The sequence below is a fragment of the Podarcis raffonei genome, chromosome 6, assembly GCF_027172205.1.
Source record: "Podarcis raffonei isolate rPodRaf1 chromosome 6, rPodRaf1.pri, whole genome shotgun sequence".
NCBI lineage: Eukaryota > Metazoa > Chordata > Lepidosauria > Squamata > Lacertidae > Podarcis > Podarcis raffonei.
In genome coordinates, this window is record NC_070607.1 from 68,146,710 (window position 1) to 68,165,032 (window position 18,323).

An 18,323-nucleotide genomic window follows, 5' to 3' on the forward strand; every position below is an offset into this window, starting at 1 on the left:
GAGTCAGAATGGTCCTTGCTCCTTGGAAGTGGGTGCTGATGCTCATGCTCAGCGGGACATAGCAGTGCACACCCACCTGCTTGCATTTAACAGCCCGATTCTGTTCGTGTTTGAAGTTCTGTTGAGCTCAGTGGGGCTTCCCCACAAGCTAAGTGAGGGAACACAGGTTTAAGGGGCTTGGTTATTGAGTAAAGGCGCATAAGATCATGCCGTCCTAATAATGTCTGTTGGAAACAGTGGGAGCTACCTAAAAGCACACAGTAATTAATGGGATTATATGGACGCCTATCTGAGAGCCCAATAAATAGCACTGGGGTGCAAGTTGCACAGTACAGTATTGCTATTCAATTCTGGGAGAAGGTCCTGCACATATATATATGATCCAAGTAAAAAGATTCAAAAACTCATTTTCCATGTGCTAATCTAAAGGAGAGTCTAGCTAAGGAGCTTATTAGGCTGGAGTATGTACTACTGCTAGGAAATGGGCCTCTTTCCAAGTTTTCTCTATTCTGCTGGAGACATGACTTCTAGCTGTACTTGGGAGAGGAAGGAAGGTTCTGAATTATTAGCCAGTGCCAACTTCCATAAATAAACATTTAATTCATTATGCAGTATGAAATATTGAGATATCCTTCGGCATCAAGGCTAAGCTGGAGCAGAGAAAGGTGAAATAGGAGAGGAAACCAGTTAATGTTAGGCAAAAAAATAATGTCCAAGCTCACAGAAAGTGCCAACATCTGTTTTTAAAAATCTGACATCATGGTCTGAGCGCATCAAAGCACAGTGTATAATACATACACATAAGGTACTGAGGATTAAGTCTCACTGAATTCAATACAGTACTTCAATTTTTTTCCAGCCTTCTGTACTTTCTTCAGTGGCACAAGAACAGCAGTAGGGATGAAGATCTGCAGCTTTAGGGCTGCAATCCACTGTAGCAGACCATAAAGGTAGTCTAGGAGGATGAACACAGTATTTATATTCACTACAAAGTACCTCCTTAATGGTATAGTTCTCATAATCTCTGTAGCTGTTTAAGCTATTGCTAAATCCCTTTACTACCTTTTGAGCTAAAAACCATTACAGTATTTTTAAATTTAAAAAAAAGTTTCTTACAGGCAGCCTAAATCTAATTAGGCCTTAGGATGCACACCAGCACAAAGTAAAGCAGCTTCCTAGTGTCTAAGTTCTGGTGTAGATTACATTAAGACATTGGACCACTTAGCTTGCTGCATTCTACATAGCAAATCATCAGTTAAATTTCAATAATTAAATTTCCCATGTGAGATAACTGCTAAACTTTGTCACAATCCTGTGCATGTTTACTCAGAAAGTGCATGTTTAGGATTGCAGTCTTAATTTATCTGAAATTAATTTTAAACATGATTGGCTTTAGTCCTCTAACACTGAATATATGACTGTGTACACATTTTGCAGACTATGATTGAACCAAAATGAGCTTTTTGTTAGATCTTCTGAGATTGGCAACACATCTATATTTTAACCAGTTCCTGCAGCTATGCCTTTAACAGCAGCTTGATCTACAATTAAGCAGGAAACAATGTTAAAAAAAATTCACTTGCTAATATTTGCAGATCAACAATCTGCAGTTATGAGAAAGCTAAGCTTTCCCCCCTCCTTTATCTGTTTGCAGCATATTTATGGTCGCCCCCCCCCCCCAATGTGGTAAATTGCATAAAGAATTCTGCTCTGTTGGTTTCGTTTTTATAGGCTTTCTTAGTCTATATAAATCAAGTTATTTTGTTACTGCATAACAAAAAAAAAATCACAGCCTATTGCTCTCTAAATATGTAATTCTTGGCTAAGTTGCTGGAAGTAATGATTTTATCAGCAGGAGCAGCTATAGCTGTTTAGAAGATGGGAGGGGGAACTGTAAGTGTTGTGTGAAAGAAGAAATGAGTATTGATTCCTCTCATCTAGAAAAAGCTGATGGTAAGTGAAGTAGGCCAATATATCAGAATTTAATGCTTTCAGGTTTATGCTAGAGTGTGATCCTTTGATATTATAATACAAATTCAGTTGGGAAAACTTGGGAGAAAAGATGAGGCGACTGTTTGAGAGAAAAAATGTAAAAGTTATTAGAACCTGAGTGGGGAAGGTTGAAATAAACTGAAGTACAGTACAATGGCAACTTACATGCATTTAACTTGTGCACATTCAGATTTACGCAGATGGCAAAAAATAAGGTGGACAGGTGTCCGAGGGGGAGGGAACTTTAGCAATCCCACCCACCATTGCACCCAATATGCTTTGATTATATGCAATTTTGGCTTTGGTACAAACCCCAAAGTGTAACCCCCACTTAAGTTGTGGCCTCCTGTAGGTTAATCTGGGTATCACCCATTTTACTACCTAGCATGGGCATAGCTGGGGGCGGATGTTTGCCCCCATGTGTTTTAAGGGCTGTTGTGTGTAAAAAAAGCTACTCTGCTGATCCGTGGGGGTGACCTTGGAGCAGGCATAGGCAAACTCGGCCCTCCATATGTTTTGAGACTACAATTCCCATCACCCCTGGCCACTGGTCCTGTTAGCTAGGGATGATGGGAGTTGTAGTCCCAAAACATCTGGAGGGCCAAGTTTGCCTATGCCTGCCTTGGAGGAACTCTGTTTAACTTTCTGAAGAGGAGAGTAATAAAAAGATGTACATTTCATTATCTTGCCTATCATGCTGCAGAACACTTTAAAAAGTCGCTACTTAGAGGAATCAACGAAGTTTGCAACATTTCTTTCATCAGTGAGTGGTATGAAGTTATTGGATGGAGAAAGCGCCCAGAAGGCAATTCACAATATATTGGCGTTTCATCCTGAAAAAGATCTCTCAACAACTTTGTTAAATGGGGTCGCCTGAGAGTGATTTAGAGCTTAAGCTGAACAGAAATCTGACCGCAGTTCTTCCCGGAAAGTACTATCTATATACGGTGCCGCCCTGTCTCTTTGAAAGGGGTGCATTTGGGACGCAGGCCCGTGGGAAAGCCTTAAAAAGAGGAAGGACCCGTGGTGTTGTTTTCAAGAAGAGATATCTCATGAAAGCGCATCGGCGGCGGCGCCCAACCACTTTCCCGTCGGTGAAGAAACGAGGCAACCGCAGCGGGAAGAAGCCGTACTGCCCCGCGCGCCTCAACGAGCAGCCGCGACTTTCGCAGGCTGATGACGTGGCGGCTTGGCGTCGCGGCCCGATTGCGTCCATCTCGCGCGCCGGGGCGCTTCCGGATGTCGCGAGAGTTGCCGGTAACGTCGGTTTACGGGGCCGGCCGCAGCGGGGATGGCTGAGGAGCTGCCTGGAGCCGACGAGCGAGGCTCCACGGCCTGGTTTTCGCCGAGGAAATGGCGCCCCGAGACCGGCCAGTAACCACGTCCACTTTGCCATGCGTAAACGCGGGGCCCGGAAACGTCTCAAGGCTCGGGCCGGCGACGTCTGCTTGGAGCGCGGTGAGTCGCTGAGGCCCAGTGCTAGTGACCGGGGCGGGGGGGGGGGGAGGAGGAGTCGGCCATTATTGTTCCGGATCCTTAATCTCTCGTTTTCTGCCTGTAGTGACCGTAGCCGATTATGCGAATTCGGACCCCTCCGTGGTGAAATCCGGCCGCGTGAAAAAGGCTGTGGCCAACGCGCTGCAGCAGGAAGGTGAGTTCGGGCTTGAATGGCCCACGGAGGGTTTTTTCTGGAGATCTAAGAAAACGACCTGGAGAGTCGTTACAGAGGCTACTTAGAGCATGTTGGCATTAAAAAATTAGCAATCTGTATTTTAGTGTCCAACGCTTTCGGGTGCCCTCTTGCCTTCCTCTACCCCCCCCCCCCCCACAAATCTCGTAAACACTGCAGGATTTAATTAGGTCCCAAGGTATGGTCTAATCATAGCACCTGGGACCACCACATTGCCCACCAGGACAAGACCTTAAGCAACTATATTAATTGTTTTCATCACTGTAGACTTGTCAGAGCAGGAGGCTCCATGTATCCTTGATGCATGTATATGTGGGCCTTTAGAACAGAAGAGTGAGCACGTCCCTGTAATCTTTTCATTCTGGAGAAATGGTACGCTTGCTATCAGAAACTTAGAAAACGCTGTTATAGGCTAACAAACTATTAGAGCCCTGTAGTCAAATAACCAGATGGTTAGTATAAATCAATAAATAAAAGTCAGCTACTTGCTTTTATCATATCTGCTTTTTGGGCCCATTACTGCTCTAAATGCACAAACATCTGAAGATGCAAATGACAGAATTTCTATGTGCAGTCTAGATTGAGTAGTCCTATCCCCTCTCATGTCCCAAGTCCACAGTCCTCCAAATCTCCCTTCCCCATTTTACATCTTATGATTTATCTGGAAAATGCTTGATTTGGTTGTGTACTTTCAGCTGTTCAATTATTGTTTATGACTACCTTAATTATGTTTGTAATTATGGATTTTCTTGTTGTAATCTGCCTTGAGCATGGTTTTAACTATGGGAAGGCGGAGTACAAATAAAAACATGTATGTGTGTACACAGCTTCTCCTCTAGGTGTAGGACAAACATATAGCATTGTACCAGTCCCATTTTCTTTTTGGCTTTTCTTATTTCTTCCTCCCCAACTCCATTTTTCAATCATCCATTGACTCAAGTTTCCTGCTTTTCAGACCACTACTCTCTTGCTTGCTTTCTGTAACCAGAATGTGTTATGAGCTAGCCTTCCTAAAACTCCTCTGTATACTAAGCAAACTTTTCTTTGATTCTTCTTGTATCAGTTTCCCTGTCACCTCTGAACTTTTCCCAAGCCCCATTCTCTCTTACCATATGTTCAGATTTCTCTTACTTAGTCTGTTGCTTGCTGTTCACCCTTCCTTCAGACCCACTGCCTCTGGACTCCCTGTCTTGGCTTGCCTAATTCCATTATAGCTTCCCTGCTCTTGACCTTCTCCCGTGTAAAGTTTTAATCAGAGCCAAACCGGTAACTTCCATTCCTTAGGGAATCTGGCCCGTAAACTAACTAGTTTACTCTGAAGCTGAACATTTTGTGCTACCACACTACTTCCAGCAATTGGAAATTTCACCACCAGTGCAGATAGCAAATCACGCTTGGTAAAATAGGCTCCATGTTGTTTTTGAAACTACCAGTTGGCTATTTATTTCTCCTCTAACAGTTGGATTACTAGGATAACATTCAGCATAGGCATTTGCCAGCTCTTGTATCTTAATATGTTTTTTCTTTGTGGTTTTAGCAAAATCACTTTGTGGTTTGGAAGCCTCTTATGTGCCTACTGATGAAGTGTTATCAGTGGCAGAATCTTGTGATAGTTGTGATGAAATGGATTCTAAGAATATCACCAATGATTCAATATTGTCTGGAAAAAAGAAAAGCAAGAGACATAAAGGTAAGAGCTGAGTTGATTTAATCAGTCATTCCCATTTGTCAAATTAATTACTTTGTGTGAGAGAGAGCTATATAGTTTCTCAAGTTTCTATCCTTATTTGGCATGCAAGCTTCCTTTTTACTACCTCTGTAGCTGGTAAAAACCCTAGCCAAAAGCCATTGTAGACATGCTCCAGCCATGAAGCTTACTGGTTGAACTTGAGTCAGTTAATTGGCTACCTGAAATACAATCTTAGAAGATGAAGTTGTTTGAATGGGCAACTCTTTATATTGCAGCTGACTATGCTGATAACTTCCTAGCACTTGCTGGGGAGCAAAGACTAACTGCCAGGTTCTTGATTGTAACATACTTGATACTGTACATTGCCTTGAGACATGCGTGGAAGACGATTTTTAAAAATTGAGTGTTTTAAAGAAATTCCCCATACATGTAATCAATCAATCAAAACATTTATACCCTGTCCTGGTGCAAAAACACCACTTGGGATGGCTTACAAAGTTTAAAACATCAGTAGTATAAAAATGATATTAAACAGTCAACCAAGGAGGTTGGAACAACAATTAAAATCAAGCATAAAAACATTTATTAACCACATATGACAAAAGCCTGCCAGAATAAAGTAGCCATTAATAATCAACCAAGAAAAGGGGCAATGGAGAGGGCCAACTTTACATCATGATGCAAGGTGTTGTAAATCTTACTTTGGAGCCTAGTTCTAGCAAAGCAATGTCCATTTCTTGCTAGCCTCGAAGACTTGATAGGATGAGTGTCAGTAACGGGTTTTTTCCCTTTCCTTCAGATGATTCTGATGAGGTGATAGGCAAAGACTATCCCATTGATATTTGGTTGGTGCTGGCTTCCTACATACGTCCAGAAGATACTGTGAATTTTTCTCTTATCTGTAGAAAAGCCTGGATTGTCACTTGTACTGCTGCCTTTTGGACCAGACTTTATAGAAGGTATGACAATTTATAACTGTTTTTTTGTCAGTAGTAATTCATCATACAGGAAGAATGGAGAATTGAACTGTAGGCTAGTTTTGATGCAGGATGTGGTCTGCAGTCCTCCCATGTGCATAACATATAACCGGCACACTGCATGGAGGTCAAATTAATGGAATTCTTTTCTTGTGCAACAGTAGGGAGATATTATATGGCTCACTGGATTTTGACACAAAGCTTTGCATTGGCTTTATGAACGATGGACAAGAGAGCACACCAGTGTCTGCATCACAGGAAAGAGGCATAATTGGCTATATCTCTATGTTGACCAGCTCAGTGTTTTGTGTAGTACTCGTTTTTTTCAGCTTCTGCTAAAGTAACTGTAACTGTAACTGTAAATATACTAATTGCTGTTAATGTGACTACACTTGTATTACTGTGTGAGGGAGGATATTATAATATAGGTGAGCAACACTTAGACAGTCTTTATCTCTTCCGCTGTATTAGCTATTGTACTGTACTTTTGCTTTTACTTCTGCCTGTTCTTCTCTCAGAGCTGGAGAGAGAGGACGCCTGAATCCCTTTGTCTGTACGTAGTGTATAAATAAATACATAGATTAGCTCTACAGTGTCTCACGCTTCTTGCTGTGTTAAGTTAGAAGATTAGTGTGCATATATCATTTGATATATGCCGCTGAAGTGTACTGGAGAAGAAGAGAAATGCCTATTCCAGAGCTGCGCATACCAGAAGACGCTTGAGTTCGGGGCTGCAGGGGCACCCCCAGGCTGTTTTCCAACAATCTGGTTATCAGATGTATATGATAAGTGGATGAATGAGAATGGGAAAAGGCATAATGACCTGGTACATTCAGCTAGTATTCCTTTTCAGTTTTTTTCTACATTAATCTTACTAACAAGATTTTTCATGTAGGTATGATCAGCATTTTTAGAATGCTGAACTATCTGGTTCTCCACTGTAAACCTGGACTTTGATTATGCATAGGTTGACAAATAGTACAGGAGAAAAATCCATGGTGGCGAACATTTAAAATAAATGTGATGGGGGGTGTTATAGGGTGGTATATGACTTTCATACTTGGAGCAGACCAAATAAAATGGTGAACTTTACTAACTTTTGTCCATTGATTTCAGTGGGTCAAATCTTAGTTTGACTTTGTCAGATACCTGCCATTTTTAGTATTTTTCTGGGTTTACCTAAAAGGGCAGGGATGCTGAGGCAGATGGAACCTCCCTTCCCTCACCAACTAAGGTACATGAGTGGGCTGCATGCGCTCTTCACATTAGTTTTAGTGAGGGTCATTGCTCTTCCACTTTTTTTATTAGGAGATGTTAAGATGCCTTGTGGAGTTCTCATTCTAATTCCAGTGTTGGCTTAGTGCTCCAGTCCATAGATCTCTGACACACAACCAGGCTACATGAACATAACTTCAAATGAATCTATGCTTGACATTATGTGGAACAGATAGTTGATACTGGATTTGGAGAGGGTGTGGCCAAAAACAGAATCCATCTCAAAAGGGGGAGCAAACTCTGTCTGAGAAACACTGGTTTAAGTAGTCTTTGCATGAAATTTAGTATTTGTCTTACATGAATTTTTGTTTGCATTTTAGGCACTACAACAGAAATGCATCCCTTCCGGTCCGTTTACAGCCAGAGTCAGTGGAAAAGTTGTACTGCCTTCGTGCGTGTGTAATTCGGTCTTTGTACCACATGTACAGACCTTTTGTTTCTCAGGTAGCCAGGAATCCAGCTATCCCAGAAACTACACCAAGCACTCTCAAAAATTCAAAAGTAAGTTTGAAGAAATGTGCTCTTATCCAAGTGGCGTGGTGTTGTATTTCTGTTGAAGCAATGAAATGCATGTGTTTGAGCCCACTTCTCAACTCACATTTTTGGACAGGATTTGTTTTTGCCAGCAGCACATTTGTGCATATTTACTTACTGTTTATTAAAGCCTTGGCTCTGGATTTCTGTGGGCATCTTATTCTACGAGTGCCTGATCTTTGACCTGCCAAAGCAGAAATTAAGATGTTTACTCTTAAAATACAAGATTAACATTTTCCTTGTCCATTGGTAATGTGTATGCACAACTAATATCTGTTTCAAAGCAGCTTGTACTCCCTTGTCAGATTTTTCTTTCCTAGGAGGTTGTGAGCTAGCCAGTTCCCAATCTAATGGAAAAGAAGGATTGACATCTTTGATTCTTCATGTTCACATCACAACGGCTTTGGTGTCCACAGCTAATAGTGCAGTCATACTAACAATCTACGTCCCATGTATTTGTAAATTAACTTTATAAAAGGAAATTAAATGTCAAAAATCTGTGTTGCAGTAACAGTTATGGTTTTGCTTAAATTCTGCAAGCGTAGGCATTTGCCATCAATCTTACTTCATTGCACCTTTGCATTATTGAAATGCAAGTTACGCATTTGTGTATATAGCAGTGTGTTTGCGCACTGTGCAGCCACAGAGCCTCTACACTTTGATTTGGGTATTCCTCATTTAGAGTCTCTCTCTCTCTTACGGGAGATGACTGCATTGAGCATGCAAGGCAGAGGAACTTGGACCCTTTGGTTACTGAATCCAGATCTTGTATTTAATTTCCCTTTCTCTTTCCCAGTGTAGCTTCTGTGGGACACTGGAGCCGTTGTGGTGTCAGCAGAAGTTTGCCCTTAAGGACATCCCCCTGTTTGGAGCAGCAGGCCACATGGTACACATCTGAAGGGTAGGGCAGCTGACATGTGGATGACGTCCTCAGCCCCTTAGGAGGTATTCATGTGTTAAACTACTTTCCTCCTTGTGACTCATACCCAAGGCTGCTCAGAGGAGTGGGATAATTAACAGGGGAGCATGCTTGTGACAAGCTATGAAGAGAGGCAAGTTTGCATGAAAGCTCCTTGCTGCATGCTTCTGAACTTAACTAAAATTTGGCTTGTGCATGTCTCCTTTATGAAGAATGAAGGTTTGTTGCTTACAATAGATAGTTACTAGTGTAGGCTCTTATCTATACAATATCTAGGACTAAAGGGAAGAATCACCCTTGAATAGAAGAGTGTCTCCCTCTTATTGTCTGTAAGAAGAATGAATCAGCAATTGTTGCCTTTGGACTTGGGTCTTTTTCTCTCTTTTTTGGAGGGAATTGTTTAGTAATAATAAAAACTCAGCAGTTTACAAAAGATAAAACAGTAAAGTCAAGAAAAATACAACTCAACTTGAAAACATACACAAGTTAAAATACATAACATATTAAAATTACCTCAACTTTCTAAGCATTGGATAGGCTTGTACAGTGGTACCCCGGTTTTCGAGGGTCTCGGAAGCCAAACATTTCGGTTTTTGAACACCGAAAACCCGGAAGTAATTGCTTCCATTTTCAAACATGCCTTGTAAGTCGAACGGCTTCCGCTGCATTGTTTTTTTCAAATTTCCCCATTGACTTTGCAGCTGCTCTTCGCGCCTTGGTTGTCAAACAGTCTTCCGGAATGGATTACTTTCGACAACCAAGATACCATTGTATAAACAGGAATGTTTTTAGCAGGCACCAGAAGAGTACAGTGAAGGTACATGCTTGATCTCAATGGGAAGGGAATTCCAAAGTGCAGGCTCTGCCACATTGAACAATCAAGTTCTTACAAATGCAGAACAGGTAATATGTGGCACCTGCAGAAGGGTCAATTCTGCCAATCAAAGCAGTCATGGATGCATGTAGGGTTAGGTGATCTTGTAGGTAAACTGGTCCAAAGTTGTTAAGGGCTTTATATACCAATAATAACACCTTGAACCTGGCCCACTAGCAAATCTGCAATCTGTAGATCTCTGAGCGTTAACATGCTGACAAGTCTTTAGCCCTGTCAGCAATCATTCTGCACCAACTGCACCTTGATAACTGTAAGTGTAGGTGTAAATTGTCCCATGTGGTTATAAACTTATCTACAGAATATATGCCCCTAACCTGAATGCACAACTATGTGCCCTGAAGCTTCAACTAATAATATACCAGTAGTTCATCTTATTGTCACTTTTCTGCTCTTGGTTTCTTTATTTTTAGGTGTTTCAATGTGAGTGCTATGTGCAAATAGCTATATTGCATGACTGGTTTGTGTCATGTTTGACACAGATTTCACATGTAATGTTTGGGGCAGAAGCATGTTTTAAGCTTTTAGCAAGTGCTATGCTGCCTCATAGCACTGTAAAAAAATAACAATTTGATTCATGCGCAATGCAAAGTATATTAATTTGACTATGTACAAACTGCTTTAAAGCTATAGTGTTGTTGTTGTTGTTGTTGTTGTTTTGTTTTAAAAAGAAACCTTTCTCTTTTCTGCATCAGTGTCTGCTTTTCTGGTCTAAAAAAGTTGGTCGACAGCCTTCACTGTGGGAATTCAGCTTCAAATTCCAAAGGCAGGTATGAAAGCTAAACAACTTAGCAATTTCATGGATGTTATTTATATACCACAATATAGTAAAATAATAAACATAATATTAAACCACAATTAAAAACAGACATAAAAAGCAGCAATCGAAAATATATCAGGAATAGTCTGCAGTTATGAAAGTTTATAGATATGGAATCAATTTCTAGCAAACTAATGGGCATATTTCTTTCAAGAATAAGTCTTTCAAGAATAAGTGTTTGAAACATCTTCAGCCACCCATCCGGTACAAAGATGTCCACATGAACCCTGACCAAGACTGCTATCTGCTGCAGATCACTACTCTTGATTTCATATATATTCCTATAGTCATGGGCATGACAGTTACTTTGGTAAGTGTTAGAACTTCTGTACTTTTCAACCATAGCTTCAAAAATATGTCCTGTGCAATCTTTCTACCAGTTTTGCTAGAAAAAAATTATATTGTGAGGAAGTATTTCCTCAAATGATAAAGCTTATTCTTAAAATTTGCACATTCAAATCCTATAGTAAATAGCATCCATATTTGACAGGTCCAGATCTTAATGTTTCTGATTTATCTTATTTGCAGTTCACGATAAATGTGAGCACCGACATGAGGCATCATAGAGTGAAAATGGTGTTCCATGATTCTCCAGTTTGGAGTGGCAAGAAACACAGATTTGACCATGGAGTGCAAGTTGTAATGGACCCTGTGCACAGTGTGCGCCTATTTGATTGGTGGCACCCACAGTTCCCTTCTTCATACACCTGAAAACTCTCAAGTAGTTTGTCATATGAACTGGAAAAAAATTCAAGAATCCTGGTTATATTTGTAGACTATATTCTATATACCATCTCCATAAATGACTAAACTTGATAAGCCAAGTCTCTGTATTTGGTCAGCAATGGGAGGAATATTTTATGATAAGGTTGCAGAAGCACTTATGGAGGGCATTTCATGATGGGGGGGAAGCTTCAGCTAAAACTTGTCTGGTGCCAATGAAAATTATCACCACCTATATGAGAAAAGCATATTGTTTCTATATAGAATGACAGTTCATGTACTAGTGGTATATCCAAGTTAAAGTGACTGGTGTGCTCAGTAAGGAAACTATAAGGACTGCAGGGTTATATATCCTCACCATATATTACTTCTAGCAGGACTTACTCACTCTATTCCTTGGACATAACGGTTCACAGACTATCTTTGTAGAACAAACGTGACGTAGAACCGAGAGCTGAATTGCTTAAATGTGTGTCTTCAAAAGATACTGGCTGTAGTAGAAAGTTCTCTGTAGCTGGGTGTGCTTGCACATGCTATATAACTACTTCCCTGTGTACTGTACTTCAGGGAACTGTATAATTATATTAGTTTCAATTTTGCAGTAATTGGAGGAATGCTTACTACCTTGCTAGCTTATTAGGATTTATTGGAGTAATTGGTCTATAACAAAGTCACTTCTGACTTGGATAATATACTAGCCAAAATACTGGAAAGTTCTATAAGCAACTTGCTCATAACTCTCCATGCTTCTTAGCTATAGAAAGAAGATACATGGTCACCAAAGTGTAGCGTTAGGGTACACAGTTGGGCAAAACAAATTTTAACATAATGTCATTGGGTTGTATTCACAGAACATTTCCCCCTTCTCCCCCCGTGCACCAATTAAATATGTTCTGTGGCTTTCCCCAACACTTTGGAGTATATTTTGGTTGGGGGGGGAGGGAAAGTCCTGTTACCCACGTGGAACTTGGGCTTGCACAGTTATTTAATTTAATACCACCCATTAATTGTAGAAATTATTAAACCTCTACAAGTGTTGCCTCTTCCTCTTGAGCTATTCAACAGCGCAGGCCAATGAAGAGCCCATTGACAAGATGTGAGGAAGTAAGATAAGACAATATGTCGGAAATCTGCAGCCTTTCATGTGGCAAATAGTGTCTTCTCCCTGTCTATTTAGCTCCTTTGCTAAATGCTACTTGAGGGAGACCCTGCCTTTTCATATTCATGGTCATTACACTACACCTGACCCTCACTTCCTACCCATTTAGGTGTCAAACAGGTGACACATAGGAAGGAAAGGGGTGTGTGGCTTGCATTAACAAGAATTGAAGTTGGACATTCAAATGAGATGGCTGTTGTCTGGAAGTACTATCTAAGGCTTGGACAATGCAGTAGTTACTTTGCTAACAAACTGAAGGGGGGTTCTATTTGAATAGGAAACAGCTAAGAGCAGCAGATGTATGCAAGTGAAGGAACCAATGGGAAAATCACAGGCTAAGGAAAAGAAAGTGGTGTGGGAGCTAGCTTTAAAGGGAACCTGAATTTGCACTATCCCTCCCACTCGGGTGCAGCTCTTTTCTCCTTATATACACACACACAGCACACTTGGTGGGCATTTTATGTATTCATTCAAAGCATTTATAGCCCAAATGCTATTTTGTAGAAAAACTTCCAGAGTGGCTTACAAGTAAACAGAAATAACATCTATATATAATCCTACTTTGAATACTGTTAAAACTCTATTATTATAAAGATCAAATTCAAGCTACACATAACATGGTTTGAGGTGAAACTGGTGACTTGTTCAAGAGATTATTGCACTTGCTGCTTCTCTTCACTGTGGTTTTGACTTCTACAACTCTTGCATTTATTAGGTCTTGTATGAGTTTTTGCAACGGCACGGTTTCCTCACATTTCCTTTTCTTGTATTTGATACACCTGTTTCAGTTCTCCTGCGACCTTTATCTGATTATCACCTTAATAGTGGGAGGCTTTCTGCTTGGTGCGTAGTTCTTCTATATTGGGAAGATCGGTGTGTTTGGCTTTCCAAACAGAAGAACATTTCAGGTGTTGGTGTCAAGTGGCATTTTCTGAGTTAAAATTTTCCTTCCTCGTGAGCCATAAAACTGAAATACAAAAAGCAAATTCTGGTCATATGAAAGGCAATCAAAGTTGCAATAGCAAGAAACATGTTAAAGAGTAAAATCGGAGACAAGTGGGGCAAATTTAAAACAAAATAAGGCTAAAATTCAATCATGAACCTAGAGCAGCATCCATCCTTATTTTGCCTGCACTAGAGAATTTACGCATATATCCATTACCTTATTCTACCACTTTAGTTGATCATGTTTAATTTTGTGCTCATAATCTTGTCTCTGTGCATATCCTCTCCTTTCATAACTAACCTGATAATAATTAACCTGAGATTTGTAGGTGCTAAATTAAATTAAGTTACTGATTATTTAAACAGATAGCAATTAGGAAGATAAACACAAGACAGTCCTGCCATAAGGAAATACTGGACTGTCTTTTAACACTAGCAGACAAGACATTTGCTAGAGAACTGGATTTCAGAATGCCGTCAGAACACTGGATGGTAACACTAAATAAAGTGTTCTATCCGCTTCTAGCAATAATCGGGATCCCATGTAAGTATGCTGGACATAAGCAGAAATTAGAAATGTCTTCCAGAATTGGGCTGTCTTCCTGAGCAAGGGATACAACCACAGAAGCAACAAAGATTTAATGTCTGGTAGAGCAACAGTCAGCGATGTAGGAATGGAATGAGGAGAGAGAAATGTAGGGATGGAATGAGAGAGAAAAACAGTCCCTAAAGCTGGGTGGTGTTTTAGAAGCTGCTCTCCCTCCTGGGTCCTTGAATTTCTGACAGCCTGTATAATGTCTGTAAGTGATGCTCATGCAGTTCTTCCATGTTCTGACAGCCATTAGAGATGTTTACAAGTCAGTATTCCAACTGAGCCTGTTTTGAGCTTATTTCTTGGTGATCTTCAGCTGGCATATCATGACTTGCTACTGTCTTGAAATTTACTTCAAATGTGTTTACACTGATAGCATTGGAACCATTTAAAAATAATATGAGAGAAACAGTCGTAGATGTTTTAGGATGCTGAATGATAATCTAAATAACTCTTCTTCCCAATTTGTAGGGGATAGAACAGGGTAGAATTTAGCTCCTGAAGGACCACTAATGGCCTGAGAAAATTCTGTTGACTTACTCCAGAGTTGTAGTGTCAGAACATAAAAAGTGCCTTTCTGCCAATGTATTCACACAAGGTGGTTTGGTATCTTTATTTTAGATACCTTGTGTGAGTACATTGGCAGAAAGGCACTTTTATATTCTGACTCTACAACTGTGGAGTAAGTCAACAGAATTTTATATTCCGACTCTACAATTGTGGAGAACTTGTTGAAAAGCTTACCCGGTTGGATGCCAAATGCTGGATACAACCCCTCAGCATAGTGCCATGAAAGAGGAAGCTCTATTAGCTTTCTTTTCTCTTGGAACCTGATCCTTGGTTGCCAGCTGAGCAATAGTTTATCCAACATGTACAATGAACTTATCTGCAGTTATAACTGCAATGGGGAAGCCAATTGAGTGAGCTGATGTGACAGTGTTTCCAAATATTTGAATTGCTCAGGGAGAAGGAAACAGCAACGGAATGTTTGTAGCCCAACATCTATGAGAGAGGAGAATGTCGTATATTTGGGATCCATTTTTCATACAGATTTTGGGGAGGTATCTGGAGAGCAAATGGGCTGCTAAACTGAGAAGAGGTCCCTCAGTTGAGGTGACAGGGTAGCTGAAGGAATAAACAGAACAAGCAGATATAAGGGTTAGCAGAGGAAACAGGTCTAGGGAATGGCATAGTGGAGGGGGAAACAAGAAGACAAAAGTGTTGTGAAAATACAGGGCCAAGGCACAAAGGGGGTGGGGTCAGGGCTACACCGATGTGTATTAGGCATACGGTTTATTGATTACAGGCTTCCAGTTACAGAATTTGGTCCTGGTTCTTGGGTTACATGGTTCTTGTTTTGCATTGCAGCAAATATTATGACATTGTTCATCTTGTGGCGAAAGAACTGTCGTATTGCCCCTTCCAGTCGGTACCACCTCATGGCCATGTCCTTCTCAGACACAGTGGTCCTTGTTCTTTTCGTCCTCCTTGAGATGGTCACAGAATATTTCAGTGAAAGACCATTCTGGTACAATGACCCCTGGTGTACCCTGCGGGATGTTTTCTGTTATGGTGCTGTCAACACTTCTGTCTGGCTGGTGGTCTCCTTCACCATTGAGCGCTTTATCACTATCACCACCTTCAGGCTAAAGATGAGAATCTGTTCTGCCAGGAACACACTGTATGCTATTGGTGTGATCCATTTCTGCAGCTACATTGTGGCCATCCCCCATTACTGGTCAAACTATTCGGCGGTGGAGAATGCTACAGGACTTTCTATCTGCAAGTATAACCCTAAGCTCTCCAGAACATATGTTGAAGCGCTTGTGTGGTTTCAGACTTCTCTGCTCTATATTATCCCATACACCATCATCATCACCTTGAACAGCCTCATTCTAAGACAGATAATGCGCCATAACAAAGTGCACTGTCTCTCTCGAGAGATGTTGCATAGAACCCCACCTAAAACCCACTTAGGGAAACCAAAAAAGAAGTCCGTTATCCTCCTGGTGACCGTTTCAATGACATTTGCCTATCTCTGTACCACAAGGTTTGTTACCCAAATCATCATCAAGACCTGCTACTATGACATAGAAAGGAAAGATTACTCCAAGACCATAAACGTTGTGGCAGATATAGGGACCATGCTGGAAATGACCAACACTGCTGCCAATATGTATCTCTATGCCTGCACCCAATCTGCCTTCCGAAGGGAGCTTATCCGGTATCTGAAGATCATCGTGCATCCCTGGCAAGCAAAAAGAAAAACCCTACCTGTTGTTTTCCAGGCATAGAACAACATACCATCCAACAGAGATGTTCTGATACATCTATTTTGCAGCTGAGTCAGGCCACCTGAGCTCTGCCTTCAGTGCTCTCGCAAGTGGGAAGATGCAACTGGTTCCATGTCCCAATGGCTCACAGCTTCAGCCTACCTGGATGCCTGATTTTCAGTGACAGCAGCAAAGGCACCCAAATGGATGAGTTTCTCCCATGATTCTGAAACAATTTGCTGGACCATTACCAATCCACTGATACATATATTTTCACACTGCCTCCCATTATTTAAACAGCCTCTGCACGTACACACACAAACACCACAAGTACCAGCACCGTCTGCTTCATTTCATCACCAACCTCCTACTCTTTCAGGCAGAGAGGTCTTTATTTGTGAACCGCCCTGAGATCTTTTGATGAATGGCGGTATATACGGTGAATGTAATAAATAATAACATCAACAACAACAGTACCATTGTTACAGTAAGTGCACTTTTAACATTTGCGGGGGGCGGGGAGTGCTGGTACTGCATACCCTTGCGTACCCCCAGAAAAGAAGCACTGAATAATAATAACTATAACTCTGCATTCTGTGTAGCTGAAGCCCAGCCTAAAATAGCAGCAGCCCACTGCCTGAAGTAGCGGAAGCCGATGGTGCTGACTTTGCTTCTTGTAGAGAAATCTGTTTCTTCCTCCCACACACTACTAATAACCCTTACTTTTGCTCAATAATGTGTACCTTTCTGAGTATAGCAGAATTCTATTGCTTAGTTCTGCTTTGCCTTGGTGTCAAATTGTGTATGGTAAAACGCTTGTCCAATCTTGTGGTGGGTTGGACATCTGTATCATTTCAGAGCCACAATACAGATCTAAACAGCACAGCCCTGACACTGGAAGCAGAAATCATGGATTAAATGGCCGCCTCTCTGCCCTTGTACTTGATTCCTGTGAGATTTAACACCCACATGCTTTATTAATGCTGAACAAACATACAGGGAAGCGGGGAGGGAAATATATTTGTACTATCAGTTCCCCATACATTTAATTTCCTGTAAGACTGCCGTTCTTTCCTCTGTTGCCAAGAATATGCTTGCTGGGAAACACGAAGGAAAAGATGGTTATTGGCATTGTGAAAGGAAGGAAGAAGGGGTGTTGGTAGATACTTAAAAGAACCTGGCACAATTTGTAAACAGGGATGCGAACTTAGGCTTTCAGGGAGGGCAGGGGATGACAGATGCTGGTTCTCATCCTGAACTATGGGACATGAACAGGATTTTCTCCTCCCAGTACGTATGTGGATTGGGACCTCTGCAAATTAAAGTGGTGAGTGGCTCAGTTCTCACTGGCACTAAGCTTTGCAGCATGCCCAGCAGCTCTGTAAGTATTTTAAAATATATATCAATAAACAACATGTTTTTAAAAGGCAGCAAGAGATCTGGGGCAAGAGATCTAGAGGCGCAGGTTTTTTGGCAACAACATCCCTGAAGACATGTTCATTGTATGTATATATTGTGCCTGAAACAGCTGCTTTGCTCTTGCACAAAACAGCTGTATCAAAAATACAGCAGGAGTGCGGTGAGAGGGACCACCCACTGAAACATCACCAGACACATGACAAACCATCAACCCGCCCCCAAATGTGCTAAAGGTTTCCCCACCAGCAGCTACTGCAGATGTATCACAGATTATTTTTGCTTAACAGTTTTTCTGTAGTAAATGGAAATCTGAATTAAGAGCACTGTTGCCAGTCAGTTTAAACAACACTTACCTAGATGGACCAGTAACTAGATGGACGAGTGACTAGGCATAAAGCTTACTCTGATGGGTCATTGGTTGTT

General features: G+C 41.1%; 2 protein-coding genes across 3 annotated transcripts; both read left to right on the forward strand.

Moving 5' to 3' along the window:
- The first annotated feature begins 3,137 nt into the window (after nucleotides 1-3,137).
- TMEM183A (transmembrane protein 183A) lies at nucleotides 3,138-11,608 on the forward strand. 2 transcript variants are annotated; one of them, XM_053393757.1, is made up of 8 exons: nucleotides 3,138-3,450; nucleotides 3,554-3,643; nucleotides 5,220-5,372; nucleotides 6,172-6,331; nucleotides 7,945-8,125; nucleotides 10,665-10,739; nucleotides 10,944-11,099; nucleotides 11,318-11,608. In XM_053393757.1, exons 1-8 carry the CDS (start codon nucleotides 3,387-3,389, stop codon nucleotides 11,498-11,500), a joined length of 1,062 nt encoding a protein of 353 aa, XP_053249732.1. In that variant the 5' UTR covers nucleotides 3,138-3,386; the 3' UTR covers nucleotides 11,501-11,608. The 2 variants fall into 2 exon arrangements, with proteins under 2 accessions (XP_053249732.1, XP_053249731.1); XM_053393756.1 differs by lacking the exons at nucleotides 10,944-11,099; nucleotides 11,318-11,608 and adding an exon at nucleotides 8,955-9,103 and having other exon boundaries at nucleotides 3,210-3,450; nucleotides 10,665-10,738.
- A 1,230-nt stretch (nucleotides 11,609-12,838) lies between these two features.
- LOC128416259 (probable G-protein coupled receptor 142) lies at nucleotides 12,839-17,845 on the forward strand. The gene is made up of 3 exons (XM_053393758.1): nucleotides 12,839-14,160; nucleotides 15,577-17,232; nucleotides 17,342-17,845. Exons 1-2 carry the CDS (start codon nucleotides 14,088-14,090, stop codon nucleotides 16,500-16,502), a joined length of 999 nt encoding a protein of 332 aa, XP_053249733.1. The 5' UTR covers nucleotides 12,839-14,087; the 3' UTR covers nucleotides 16,503-17,232; nucleotides 17,342-17,845.
- Nucleotides 17,846-18,323: the final 478 nt, after the last annotated feature.